This window comes from Canis lupus, chromosome 14 (genome assembly GCF_003254725.2).
Source record: "Canis lupus dingo isolate Sandy chromosome 14, ASM325472v2, whole genome shotgun sequence".
Taxonomy (NCBI): domain Eukaryota; kingdom Metazoa; phylum Chordata; class Mammalia; order Carnivora; family Canidae; genus Canis; species Canis lupus.
The window spans coordinates 47,676,478-47,691,445 of record NC_064256.1 but is presented as its reverse complement, the minus strand read 5'-3'; the positions used below and the strand labels follow the sequence as shown (position 1 = coordinate 47,691,445).

General features: G+C 40.8%; 2 protein-coding genes across 4 annotated transcripts in view; both read left to right on the top strand.

Moving 5' to 3' along the window:
* The window catches only part of MATCAP2 (microtubule associated tyrosine carboxypeptidase 2), a 61,959-nt gene that overhangs the window by 7,739 nt on the left and 39,252 nt on the right, over positions 1 to 14,968 (top strand). For 2 of the 3 annotated variants that reach the window (XM_025464632.3, XM_025464631.3), the window contains exon 1: positions 6,049 to 6,203. The exons of the other annotated variant lie outside the window; for it this stretch is intronic. In XM_025464632.3, the coding sequence (XP_025320417.1) occupies positions 6,179 to 6,203 (25 nt within the window). In that variant the 5' untranslated portion in view covers positions 6,049 to 6,178. Of the gene's footprint in view, positions 1 to 6,048; positions 6,204 to 14,968 lie in introns of those variants that run through there. 3 annotated transcript variants of the gene reach the window in all.
* Positions 4,901 to 5,942, top strand: LOC125752490 (translation initiation factor IF-2-like). Its single transcript, XM_049093809.1, has 2 exons — positions 4,901 to 5,150; positions 5,245 to 5,942. The coding sequence occupies exon 2, from the start codon at positions 5,472 to 5,474 to the stop codon at positions 5,940 to 5,942; it is 471 nt and encodes a 156-aa protein (XP_048949766.1). The 5' UTR covers positions 4,901 to 5,150; positions 5,245 to 5,471.

Genomic DNA, 14,968 nt, shown 5'->3' with positions numbered 1-14,968 from the left:
TCTCTCTGTACATGTACACACACACATGTATTTATACATATACATAATCTAAAGTATTTAGGGATAAAAGGGTATCATGTCTGCCAGCTAATCTTAAACAGGTCAGAAAAAATACATGTATACACATATATACATAACTATATATATATACATGTATATGGTACTCTGCATCTGTGTATGTATATATATGTATATTTGAAAAAAGAACTTTATTGGCTCCTCTTCCTCTGCTCCACAACTAAATCACTTAAGAACTCTAAATTCTACTCTGAGTTCTCCTATCTACCTCTGCACACTCCCTGGGTGGTTTCATCAGTCCCAATGACTTAAAATACTGACTCTATACTGATGGCTCCCAGATTTATTTTTTAGCATAATCTCTTCCCTGAACTCTGAACTCTAATATCCAACCAACCTATTTGAAATCTTGATATGGACTTCTAACTGGGACATCAAACTTAACATAACCAAAATGGAATTCCCCATTCAACCTGTTTTTCCCTCATCTTCATCTCCATGCATACCACTACTATTCACTCAGTTCCTCAAGCCAAAACCTGGGAGGCATATTCAATTCCTTCTTCCTCTCCTCCCCTCATATTCAACCTACTGATCAACTCTCTCCTCTCTCTCTCTCTCTCTCTCTCTCTATATATATATATATATATATATGCTGGGTCTTCTACTTCTTTCTCTCTATAGCTCTCATTCCACTCCAACTCATTATCACTCTCATTTGGCCCACTATAAGTCTCCTATCTGGTTTCCCCACTTCCGTTCTCACCCTCTTATCTATCCATGGTCCTCAGAACAGTCAATACAATCTTTAAAAACAAATAAGCCATATTATGTCACTGCCCTGTTTAAAATCAACCAGTGGCTTCTGATTGCATTTCGAATAAAGTCCAAATTCCTTTCACTGGCCCCTGCTTGCCTCTGAGATATTTTCTCCTACCACTTCCCCCAGCTCACTGGACTCCAAACATGCTGACCTTTATTAGTCCCAGGATCATGTCAAGATCATTGCCATCTCAGGGCTTTTGCATTTATAATCCCATCTACCTAGAATGCTTGGCTCCCCCACCCCATCGAACCCCCCACCAAATTTACTGTGGTTGACTCTCATCCTTCAGATCTCAACTCAAAAGTCTCTTCCCCACAAAAGCCTTTCTGGACTCCTCTATTAATAAGTCACCATCTAGGGACACCTGGGTGGTTCAGTGGTTGAGTGTCTGCCTTTGACTCAGGGAGTGATCCTGGGATGGAGTCTCACATTGGGCTCCCCACAGGGAGCCTGCTTCTCCCTCTGCCTATGTCTCTGCCTCTCTCCCTGTGTCTCTCATGAATAAAAAAAAATCTTAAGAAAAAAATAAGTCACCATCTACTGTAATTCCTTGGTTTACTGTCTTCATAGCACCTATCTGTATCTGTAATTGCACATTAGTTAACTTGATTCTTGTTTGTTTCTCCTACTGTAACATATGTTCCAGGAGAACTGGAACTCTCACCACAGCAGCCTTGATGTACACTCAAAGATTGGTTGATGTGTGTAAATCATGTTTACATATGTATATATGCACTATCAGTAAATTCTCTGAGGGTAGGTATCATGTCTTTTTCATCACTTTTTTTTCTTGTATATACAAGGCACTTAAATATCTGTGGAAGGAGTAAACTAGTGCATGTCTTGGTTTTTTCAAAATATAATTAAGATAGGCAATTTTTTTGTCTGGTTAAAAAATATCCTTCCACCCCCCCAATCATTTACAACAAAACATCTTATCAAAAAAATCAGCATTTCTCAGGATTTTTGTGCTGTTCTATTTTCATTGAGGTGATAAGACAAAGGAGGTTTCACAAAGCAATCTTTGATTTGTCTCCCACTTAATGCTTTTCATTCTCCTGAAAAAGACATACTGAAAACATTCCATTCTCTCAATACAGACATCCTAAAAGCATTCAAATGTCACTCAAAAAATTTTTTAAAAGCCACAGAAACCAACTATTCCTTGGAGTTTTTTTTTTTTTTTTTCTTTTTTGAGCAAAGGAACATTGTTTACAGCTTGCCCTAAGGCTTCTGTTAATGTTTGTTAGAATGGGGTGTTGCAATTAGAGTTGCTCTGTTCTTCTATAATGGCAGACTGCTGCAGATTAATTTTCATCGAAGCATATATTTTCAACGACGTAGAATGTTATAAATTGCTTCCAATAAACAGGAAGAAAAGTCAAAAGTGTTTTCTAGAATCTTCTCCTCTTCCCCTTCTTTTTAACTCTTTTATCTAAAATTTAAGGGAATAAATATTATTTTAATGTTCTAATTCCTTTTAGTTACTGAGATAACTTCTTAAGAAATTAAACTTTTTCTCAGTTTCAAGCATAATGTATACCTGGCCAGTATACGGTCACGCTTCAATATCAAACTTTTCTATAGAAGGTGGAATATTGTATTATCTGTCTTTCCACTAGCACTACTTATGAATTGTAAGTAAATGATCAAATGTTAATTTAAGTCTTTAAAAAGGAGATGTCAATCTGTTTTCTAAAATAAAAACAAAAATTATCCCCTCTTATTACAGAGATGTTGCAACTTTTTTTCATTAACTCCACCATGGATTATGAATAGTTTACTATGCAGCATATACATGAGACATACAGATTAACATATGAGTTAAACTAAAGTTACTGATAAGAAAAATATAACTTCTTTTTCCATAACATAACAATCCCACCACACAAAAAAGAATTTCTATTAAAATTCCTATTTTTCTATCATTTTTCTTAACTAAAATTGAATGGAAGTCATCATTAAAGATATTCAGTGATCAAAATGATCCACAATATAATGTTGGTAGTGTATGTGAAATGACTATAAAAGTAAAATGAAGTATGACATTATAGTAGGATAACTACAATGACATCCTTGGCTACTGTTGGAAACCTAAGTTTAGTAAAACTTTAAGAAGAGGGGAGGTGCATCCTTAAAGATAAAAATAAATTATTAGAGTCAGTTTTAATAAATTCTTAACTTTATTTTGCAGTCCATGCTTTGAAAATGGAGTAGCAACTGATAATCCCATCAGTTCTTTTGTCTCAATATTAATGATTTATATAGAAACGATATAAAGAAAAGTTTCTCAGAAAGATGGAATTGGGGATCCCTGGGTGGCGCAGCAGTTTGGCGCCTGCCTTTGGCCCAGGGCGCGATCCTGGAGATCCGGGATCGAATCCCACGTCGGGCTCCCGGTGCATGGAGCCTGCTTCTCCCTCTGCCTGTGTCTCTGCCTCTCTCTCTCTCACTGTGTGCCTATCATAAATAAATAAAAATTAAAAAAAAAAAAAAAAAAAAAAAAAAAGAAAGATGGAATTGTTCATTGTTCTGGTGGATATGTAAAAACAATGCTGACTCAAAAGCAGCCAAGTGGACAGCTGCAGATGCTGTACCCAATGGAAATACTAAGCAGGCATAGCACAAATCAATAATTAACAAAGCAGATGCACAAAGCTTGATGAGGATGAATAATTGCATAGGCAGGAATGGTAAAAGGAGCTGATAACAGTACTAGTTTTGTAAGAAATTAGATAAACTCTTTGTATTCACAAATTTGTTAGCAAGAGTACTTCAATGCCTAACAGTACACCAAGAATATCTTTTCAAAATGCTTTGATTAAATTGATATGCACCTTTAATAACACTTATCACTAAAGATATTTAGAAATCAAAATTATCCACAGGGAAATATTGGTAGGGTGAACATAAAAATAATTTTAAAAGAATTAAATACTGTTCTAGGTGCATATAACTATAGGAGCTTAAATTGTGTATATTTGGAATTCTTAAGTTTAATGGAATGTTGGAGAGAGAGGTGTACCTTTAGGGCATGTCCTTTTATAACTTTAGTGTGCATGTGTGTCACACTAGCCAGTCAGTAAGTTTCTCGAGGACAGTGTCACGTTTTATAATGCTCTCTAAAAGCACGAAGCCCAATGCCTTTATATAAATATTGATTTCTTTAGAATGTAATGAAAATGGGACAATATGATTAAACATGCTTTAGTAAAAGCATTTAGAGTAAATTCTTTACATATATGCTGAATATATGACTCAAACATTTTTTAGGAGTCTATTTTTTTGAGTAATAACTTCTTAAATTGCAGTGACTTTAAAAACTAGAAATTTGCAGTGGTGATAGATGCATTTTTATAGCAAATTTGGAAAGCAGGTCTCAGAGTTTTAGTTATATAAGATAGGTATGAAAGGTTCATTTTTAGCCTTCTTTTCCTTAGGACATATATTGCAGGAATAACTGTCCTTATGAATGCAAGGATTGAGTATTCATTGAAAATGCATACTTCTTTTGTCTACATATTCATTAATTTACAAATATTTATTGAGTACCTACTTTGTACCAGGCACTATTTTATTTATTTTATTTATTTTATTTATTTTATTTATTTATTTTTTCCAGGCACTATTTTAAATGTTGGGAAAATAGCAGTGAACAAGCAAAAAATCACTGCACTTATGGAAATTTTATTCTAAGGATGGAGGGAATAAAGATAAATCAGTAAAATATATGATAAATTAATGTTCAGTACCAAGGGGAAAAAATAAAACAGAAGTAGGGTAGGGAGCCTGTGAAAGAAGTAGAATTTTAAATTGAGTGGGAGGCCAGGAAAGGCCTCACTGAGAAGTGAGGTTTGGATTTAAGTCCTGAAAGAGGTGAAGCAGCTTAGTCCTTTGGCTGAGGGAAAAGCATTCCAGGCAGGAGAAACCCCAGGTTCACAAAGGCCTTGAGGCGAAACAGGGCTTCGCATAGTTGAGAAGACCGAGGCGGCCAGTCTGTCTGGAGATGAGATCAGAGGCGACAGGAAGCTAGGTCATAAAGGACCTCAGAGGGAAGAGGGGAAGCCGTTGAAGGGTTCTGCACGGAAGAGTGACACCCGACCGAGCGGGATCACACTGGCCACGGAGCTTTGAGGACAAAGCGAAGAGGGCGAGGCTGGAAACACGGAGAGCATTTAGGCCCCGGCTGTAACCCAAGAGGTGCTGGTGGCTTGAACCGGAGCGCTGGCAGCGGTGACAGCAGTGGCCGGATTCTGGGTATACTTTGAAGATACTACTCGGAGGATTTTCAGACAGAATATGTGAGGTTATCTACTATTCGTGATAAAGTTAAATTTCCGCTGTTCCCTCCTAATTGATCAAAAAGTCACCAATTCTCACACATTTTCTGTCATTCCTAGATTATGATGTTGACATACATGACTTTTGCCCCTGAGTTTGAAGACGCATCTCAACCATTTCTGTGTCCTGTGTCAACCTTGAGGGAGGCTAAAGAGAAAATGTGGCTCGGGGATCTGACGGCGCCAGCGGCAGCTCGGGGTCATGCTAGCCTGTGAGCTCCGCGGGGCTTGCCTTCTGCCCTCCTCCGGGCCGTCTCGGAACCTTGCACACGTCAGGCTCCCCAAAAATGCCGGATTGCTGTAGAGTCTACATCTCCCGCGGGGTAACACACCGGAAGACAACATCCCGCCACGTCAAGCTAGCATCCTCATGCCAGGACGCTCGACAGGTGAATGTGTCCGAGCTTCCCACGATAATGAAGATGCTCGTTAACACGGTCCAACAAAGGGCGGAGGAGATCGGCTTTGCAATGCACCGCTGGAGCCGTCCTGTCACTGCACCTCTGTCCCCTGAAGCTCCCGCGGCGCTAAGCCCTCTGGAGCGGGGCACAGGCGCCCACCCAGTGCAAGCGCGCCCGCACCTGCGGCCCGAGACCCAGGCGGCCTCTCGCGGGCCTGCGCTGTGCATGCCGGGAGTTGTAGTTTCCCTCGCCCCCGCCCGCCTTCCCGCGAGCCCGGCCGCCGGCGCGCTAGCGCCCCCAGCGGCACGCGGGCCCCGGGAAGCGCCGCGCTCGCGGACGGCGCGGGGCGTTGCCTAGCAACGGGGGAGCGGCGACGTCACGGCGGCCGCGCGTTTTTAGCGCCGCTGCACCGGGTCGAGCCGCGGCGCGTCCCTCGGCGGCGTCCGAGCGTCCAGGTCCGCCGTGTCGCGCCTCCGCCTGCCCCGGGGGCCGAGCGCCGCCTGCCGCCGCGGCCCCCCGCGAGGCCCGGGCCGGGAGCTAGAGGCGGTGCGGCCGGCTCGCCCCGGGCCCGCGCCCGCGGCCTCGGCGGGACGATGCTGGAGTCCATTCGCGTGACGGGTGAGTGCGGGGCAGGCGGCCCCCGGGCGGCGGGGCGGGCGGGGCGGGCGCGGGGCCGGGGTGCGGGCGCGGGGCCGGGGTGCGCGGAGGGCACGCCGGGAAGGCCCCGTCCCCCGGTCGCCTGCCGTGGGCCAGCACGTGCCGTGGGACCCGCGGGGCCGTGGACGCGCCCCCCGCAGCTCCTGCCACAGCCGACGGGAGCGGCGCGTAGCGGGGGCGGCTGGGTTTCTAGAACGTTCCCGAGGACCCCCGCTGCGAGGAGCGAAGCGGCAGGCCCGTATCTCCCGGTGCTTTGGCGGGACCCCGCGGTTGGCCTTATCAGCGGGTGCCTTCCAGGGTGGTGCTGTGCGGCTGAGCGAGGCGGTCAGACGCCAGCTCAGGAAGTTCGCTGGCCTTGTATTACCTGAAAAGGAAAAGAAAACAAAGTATGGACGCTAAGCCATGTAAATATCATCTTACACACCTGGAGGCTTCCCTCCTTGGCCCCTGTCCCCGCCTCTAATCCCTGTGACATTTCTGCAGACGGGGCTCGCGGTAGCCCAGGACCGCGATGACCACCACCCGAGTGATGGATCAGAGGAAGTGCCCGACCCCACAGACGGTGTCACATTTATTTTTTTTTTTAATTTTTATTTGTTTATTTGATTTTTACCATCTGGCATCGCAGTACCAGACCATTCCTTTCCTATTCGTATTTAAATCCTGCAACTGGATTCCTTTCCAATGAAAACGCTTGTGGTCTCGGTTTTACACTATTTTATTTCATGTTGGGTATTCTAGAATGTGGAGCTGATCCTGTGCTTTGATTTATCTCGTCGTTATTTACGTTGACAGGAAGCGCAGGACTCAAGATCTAAGAAGCAAACCTAAATCAGCATTAGAGTTTTTAAGAGTGTAACTTGATGCAGACACTACTTTTTCATCCCGAAACACAACCAGAATTTTGAAAAGTTCCTTAAAAGTACCGTACCTTCTTTTTGTTTGGGGGCAGGCAGGGCCTCTCAGCTTTGGCACTATTAACATTGAATTAATGGACAGTTCTTTGCAGTGAGGGGGGCTGTCCTGTGCATTGTCGAATGCTTAACTAGCATCCCTGGTCTCTACTCACTAGATGTCAGGACCCCCCCCCCCCCTCCTCCATACACAGTTGTGATCACCAAAGATGTCCCAGACATTGTCAGGTGTTGCCTAGAGGGCAAAATTACTCCCCTTCCAATTTGAAAACCACTGCCTTGGAGAAAAACAAAGTGAAGGTTTTTAGACAACTATTCAGAAATAATGTCAATTAAAGTAATTTCCCCAAAGTAAAGCAATCATTGCAGAAAGAGAATACGATTATGACAATAATGGTATTAGAAAGTAGGTCCCCAGGCAGCCCAGGTGTCTCAGCAGCTTAGCACCACCTTCGGCCCAGGGCGTGATCCGGAGACTCAGGATCGAGTCCCCACATCAGGCTCCCTGCATGGAGCCTGCTTCTCCCTCTGCCTGTGTCTCTGCCTCTCTCTCTCTCTCTCTTTCTCTGTGTCTCTCAGGAATAAACAAATAAAATCTTAAAAAAAAAAAAGGTATCTTGACCATTCAGTCAGCAGTAGAAATGGGGTCGCCTGCTCTTCAGTAGGCAGAGTTGGTAGATTAAGGAGAGGTGCTTTATGAAATACTAGACTCATTGCTCTGCCTCAATTCAATTTCTGTAATTTAGTGGCAAAAATCACTTCAACTCTGCACTGTTCGCAGCACTTAACATATTTTAACACATTCAGTCTTCACACCAGTACTATGAAATGTGTAGTAGTATTCCCCCATTTACAGATAAGGAAACTACAGCACAAAGAAGTTAACTCATTCAAGGTCACAGCTGCTACTAAACAGCCAAGATTCAGACTGGAGCAGTTCCCTTCCAAAGCCCATGTTTTCAACCACTGCGCTATTACAATGACTGTATATTGACTTAAGCCACAAAGTTCAACATGAACATTTCATTTAACATCAGGGGTATATTATCTGATAGTTTGCTCCAGGTGGTTTTTTTTGTTTTGTTTTTTTTATCACAGGCAAGCTGTAAATAAGTTTTGCCTGGAAAGATCATATTCTACTTGATTATAAAATTTGCAAAATAGAAGACATTTAGCTCATTCAGTGAGTAACAAAGCTGTCAGAAGCCATATAGGATTATGTTAATTTTTGATTTCCTACTGCCCATATTTTGTATGGGACATAAGTGATTAATGATAAGTGATTGATGGATCATCTGAAAATGAAGCTCCTTTGTAACAAAAGCAAATGTTTAAAAATACTGGAGACCAAAGTCTTCTTAAGGCTACTGTTTGGCCATATGGGATGAATACACTTAGGCACCCAGCTCCTGTTTGTCTTATAGCCAGCCGTAGGCACCTGCCATTAAAACTTGTCTTCAACATCACTAGTTGTTTCACTTTTTTTTTTTAAAGTTTATTTTTAATCTTTTTTTTTTTTAATTTTTATTTATTTATGATAGTCACACAGAGAGAGAGAGAGAGAGAGGCAGAGACACAGGCAGAGGGAGAAGCAGGCTCCATGCACCGGGAGCCCGACGTGGGATTCGATCCCGGGTCTCCAGGATCGTGCCCTGGGCCAAAGGCAGGCGCTAAACCACTGCGCCACCCAGGGATCCCTGTTTCACTTTTTTTTTTTTTTTTTACTTTTTTTTTTTTTTAATTTTTATTTATTTATGATAGTCACAGAGAGAGAGAGAGAGGCAGAGAGAGAAGCAGGCTCCATGCACCGGGAGCCCGACGTGGGATTCGATCCCGGGTCTCCAGGATCGCGCCCTGGGCCAAAGGCAGGCGCTAAACCACTACGCCACCCAGGGATCCCTGTTTCACTTTTTTTTTTTTTAATTTTTATTTATTTATGATAGTCACAGAGAGAGAGAGAGAGGCAGAGACATAGGCAGAGGGAGAAGCAGGCTCCATGCACCGGGAGCCCGACGTGGGATTCGATCCCGGGTCTCCAGGATCGCGCCCTGGGCCAAAGGCAGGCGCTAAACCTCTGCGCCACCCAGGGATCCCCCTGTTTCACTTTTTTAATGCCATCCTGGTATGATTTTTTTTTTCTCAACCTTCAGGCATTCAAGTCTTGTATCCTTTCTTTCCTCTCAAATAGTACCTTCCCTTGGCTACCTCTCTGGCCATCCTTTCATAAGCAAGGCATGAGTGAGCAAAAACATACACAGGTGTATGCCGTAATGAGACTTAGAATTTCAGTATTGGAGGAAGCCATCATACAAATGTAGAGCTGCAACTGTGACAGGTGCTTCAAAGAACCCTCCAGGGAAGGTTTCCTGAACAAGTGACATTTGAACTGAAGGGTGAGTGGGAATTCATTTAACACGGGTAGGAAGGGCTCTCCAAACATAGGGACAATATAGGAAGAGTGTCTGGAGGGAGAAAGGTGAGAGTGAGGGATTGACAGAACGAAAGGGCATGACAGAATGAAAGAGTAGACTGATTAAGGGGAACATGGTGCAAGCGACCTGACCATGAGTGACTCCATATGCTATGGTTAGGAGTTTTGTCTTCATCCTAAGTAGAAAGCCCTGGGGAAGTTTGTTTTCTGGCATGTTCACTGTTTCAGATGGTGTGCAAAGTGATTTCCTGTACCAGAACCATTATTTCCTGGCATTATAGAATACCCTGTATATTTCTAACTAAAATAACAACACAAACCATGACAGTGTCAAGATCTAAAGAATCATTGTTACTAGCTGAGTAACACTGAAGTGCTCCTAACTGGGACTGGGACACTTTTGGGAGTCCTGAAGTTGATTTTCTCCATTCCTGAATGATATGAGCAGTGCCTTTTCATCTCTCTCTCTCTCTCTCTCCCTCCCCCCCCTCCTTCTCCCTCCCCCTCCCCCCCTTTAACTTAAAATTGAGAAACTATATTGGATTCCGTTGAATTTAAAGATGTTAAATTTAGTAGGTTACTTGTTATAATGCAGACAAATTGGGCCATAAATATGTTTTCAAAGATACTGATTTTTTCATACACCATTTAAAAGATTAAGGTGTAACTTATATTCAGTAGAGTTCACAAGTCTTAAAAGCGTAGCCCAATGAATTTGTGCATATGTAACTACTGCCTAGAAGAAGATATAGAACATTTCTAGCACCCAGTACCCTGGTGACTCTTCCTAGGTTATAACCCATCCCTCAGTGATAACCACTATTCTGATTTCTAATACCATGAATTAGATTTGCCTGTTTTTGAACTACATAAAAATGAATTGTATGATATGTACTCTTTTGATCTGGCTTTGTTTATGCAGTATTCTCTGATATTCATTTGTATTGTTTCTTGCAACTTCAGCTGCTTTTTCATTGCAATATAGCATTCTGTTATACAAATTACCACAATTTATTTTTTCTGCTGTTGATGTTATATCATTTCAATTTTAAGTGATGAACTACTTGATAAAGTATTTATTTTGTTCAGGAACTATATTGTTTTGCTTTTCCTTCTGTTTGTAATGCAACCTGTCCTCTTGTTATGTAAAATTATGCCAGGTTCTCAGGTTTCATAAATATTAGTGAACTGTATGAAATTGCCATTTTGTGGGTCAAAATTGGCTGAATGGTATTTTCCACCAGGCTTTGTTTCTGGTGATCTAATCTTCCTTTCAGACAGAGACCTCATAATTACTTCATCTCTTCACAGTTGTGAAAAACAAAGTTGAGTGAGTCTGTCTCTTTCCCATTCCTTTAGATGAGGAACATGAGGCACTGATGGGTTTAATGATTAGACTAATATTACAGAGAGGTCATTGAAAGAGCTGGGAATAGTAGCCAGGAATCCTGGTATCCTTTTCTCCTGTTCTAGATACAAATTAAGCTTTCATTGTGTTGGTAATTTCAGTATATTCACCTACTTGTGAATATAGTGAGTATCCATTTTAATATTATTTCCCCTCCCCCCCAATAAGGGTGATCCAGTTGGGGTGAATGATTTCTTTGATCAAGTTATTTTTGTTTAAGGTTATAGTGAAGTACATTGCTGATGGCTAAAATGTCACATTACGTAGTGACTTTTAATATATGAAAGTAGAATCAATTACCTTATTCCTTTTCTGAAGAACATGAGTACACTTCCCCCAAAGAAGCCTGCATATGTTTTTAACAAATTTTGATTTTCCAGGAAAAAGAATAATAGTATGTTTTTCAATGAAATCTTTTTATTGGTCTTTTATTATGTTTTTATGCATGTTTAAAAGTTACTTTTTCTTAAAGAATAGTTAAAATGATAAAAGAACAACACTTTAGGTTGTCTAATAGTACATTTTAATGCAACTGCAGCAAGATCGGTGTGACTCTTAATTTATATTCATCTTGTATGAGTTATTTGATCACCTTTTATGAACTTGAGTCCCACTTTCACATGCTTCATGGGAGATCAGCATTTGGCAGGATTGGTGTTTTTTTAAATAAATACACTATTGGCACTCCCAAACCTTACTCATCAGCAGAAGGAGCTTAAAAAGGACTGATGCTAAACCTCTCAGGTAGATAATTAGCAAGAGAGCTGAAATGCTATGACTCCTGGGGGAAAAGGGTCTGTCCTACACACACTGTCACCTCTCTTCCATTTCCCACTCCCCATCAAGGGCTTAGGCAGGTGGTTCAAGACTTTTGTTAAGTATCCTGAAGTGTATAGGTTGTTTGAGGTGGAACAGAATTCTGAATTTAGAGGTCACTGATGCTTTATGGCGAAAAAAGAACTCTTGAGTTGGGCTTTGTGGTCATAGAGCCACTAAGTCTTAGGAACCAAAGAAAGCATTTTTACACTGAATATTCATTAAAAAAAAAATCAACATGGGCAGCCTGGATGGCTCGGCGGTTTGGTGCCTGCCTTCGGCCCAGGGCATGGTCCTGGAGACCCGGGATCAAGTCCCGCATCAGGCTCCCTGCGTGGAGCCTGCTTCTCCCTCTGCCTGTGTCTCTGCCTCTCTCTCTCTCTCTCTCTCTCTCTCTCTGTCTGTCTCTCTGTGTCTCTCATGAATAAATAAATAAAATCTTTAAAAAAAAAATCAACATACATGTAATAAGCCATCAAAATTAGGAATTCTTTAGCATAGTTTTATTCACTGATTTTAATTTGGTGTAACTTTCTCCCTTTTTATTATGAAGACTAAATGAGAAAGAACCTAATTACCTCCCTTTACCTTCCTGGCTGTGCCTTCTCCTCACATGACTTTTCCAAGTTTGTGATGCTCTTAGTCTTATCTCAGTTTTCTTGTTCTTTCCCTTTTAGTGTCCACTTCAGTCTGTCTTTCCTAATGACCTCTTGTCTCGTAAAGTTATATATTTTTTTTTAGGGAGACTGACATTGTTCATGGGCGTTGGGCTACAGCCTGGGTTCTGATGTTCCTTAGCCTGTGTTTGCCCAGCCTGCCCAATGTGAACTATCAGTTGGCAACACTTAAGTCTGAAACCCCTGAAGAACTGAGACCTACTGGCCCATAATGAAAGTTTTGTTTGTTCTGTTTATTTTTGGCTGTTTGTTTTTTTCCCATTTATTGAATGGCTTCTTTGTGTAGTCAGCCTTCAACATTAACCTGTGCAGTCTAGCTCTTGCCTCTCAGCTTATACGTGTAGTAAACATTTAGCCCCTGCAAATTTACGCTTTTATCTTTAAGACACCAAAATGCAAATTTCACATCTTGGCCTAGAAAATGTTAACTGGAAGGACTTTTAAGTACCTTACATATTTGGATTATTATCCATTTTTGACCTGGTACTTTACCAGGTCTTTATCCTAAACCCTACAACTTCTAAGCTTTAACAACTTATGTTTAGGGCAGGATTTCATTATCATAGCACTATTTTAGGATAGATATTTTTGTTGTCGGAGTCCTGTGCATTAAAAGATATTTAGCATCATCCTTGGCCTCTACCCACAAGATGCCAGTAATACCCTCCCTCGTAACAATCAGAATGTCTCCAGACAGTGCCATGTGTCCCCTGGGGAGCACCATTGCTTCTGGTTTAGAACCATTGGTTCAGGGTTTTCCCTGTTTTATTTATACTTCTGCAGTGATTTAGAACTGTAGAATGGTCCCAGAACTACAAATAACCTGTTTATCCACAATGGTTGGAGAGTGACATGTTTAGGGTCCTGCCATTCATTCATTCATTCATTCAGTGTACATTTATTGAATGTCTATCAGATCCATGCTAGATGTGGGAAAGGAAGAGATGATTAAACAGTTCTGATACCTGTCTTAGTAAGTATATCAGCTATTTAGAGTACCATGTCTTATTAGGTTCTATGTTCTGTACAGAGGAAGAAAAGAGGCAGTGCTGCTCTACAGACATAATATTAAATATCTGTTGATAATTGAATGGCCATATAAAGGACAATAAGCATGGACTCTATAATCACATACACATCCATTCAAAACAGTTTGCAATTCATTACTCTGTCATATAACCTTGAGCAAATTAACATTTCTGAGAATTAAGTGATATAACATGTACAGTTTTCTGTGAAATCCCAAACTCACATGTGTCAATAATTGATATGTTATTATTATTATTATTATTATTATTTATTTCTGCTTATTATAGAAAGGATCCCTGAGTGTCTAGTCTTAAATGAGTGAATGACAGATATATGTGAATAAAGTCTTCAAAAATTTGAAATAAAATAAATAGTTTCTAGGCAGGCATCTGTGCAAGTCCACTAGCATTGAAAATCCTTTAATAATAGGAGTCAAAGATTGGGGGCTAGAGCCATAAGGGTCCATGAGACTTGGAAAAAAGAACTGGTTGAAAGAATCATATATCATTTGCAGAAAGTACTTAGGAAAGGTTTATAAGCAGACCTGGCCAGAAGTCAGATTTGTAGACAGGACTTGAGCTGGAACCTAGTTCTAATGAGTAGGGTTTAAGACAAACTCACTTTGTCAGTTTAGACTTAAATCTGAAAGTTCTTAAAGGTCTAGCTACAATCTCACCTATTTCTCTTCACATTGCTTTCTTCTCTGATCCCTAGGTTATTGATGTATTTTCTGTTTTTCACATTTCAACTTATGCTACCTTGTATTATTATTCAAATCTTCATAGGACTGCCTTGCTTCCAGAGCCAGATTAGAAGCTGGTTAAAGCCAAAACAATGGACTTATAAAGATGCTTCTCAAAGCCATGTACCTAATTAGTAGTATTCCATGTATTTGTGGAATGAAAGAATGCAAGTCAACACAGCTTTAAAGTAGTGCACGAGCATCAGTATACTAAGTGATTTGTACCTCTTTAAATCAACCAATCGAGTGACATTACTAAAATATGTTTTAACATACACATATGATTTATTTAATTTTAAAAATTATTTTTGTGGTAAATAGGCAGTGTTCTTCTCTTACTGCTCGCTATCTTTATAGCACCCAATTTCAAGATTGTGTTGGATTTGAAAATGCCTTGGATTTTACTTTGGTATTGGTAATACTATTGAAAATTGTATCCTTTCTGTGAAAGCATATTCTTTGGTAGAGTTGAGTATTCAAATTATGTATGTGTATTATCTCATATCAATATTAAACTTTGATCATCTAAATGGTATGAAGCTGAGGATTATTTTTATAGATAATTCATCATATATATGCTTATATAGAAGTGACAATGTCTAGCATGACCAAAGTTTAGTAACATTTTTTAATATTTAAAATGTCTTTTTAAAGATTGTTGCAAAATTTATAAAGTTTACAGAACCTTCAGAATACCTTTTGTATAATA

Excerpts from the sequence above, each read along its gene's own strand:
- LOC125752490 (XM_049093809.1), top strand. The coding sequence starts at position 5,472 with ATGCCGGATTGCTGTAGAGTCTACATCTCCCGCGGGGTAACACACCGG.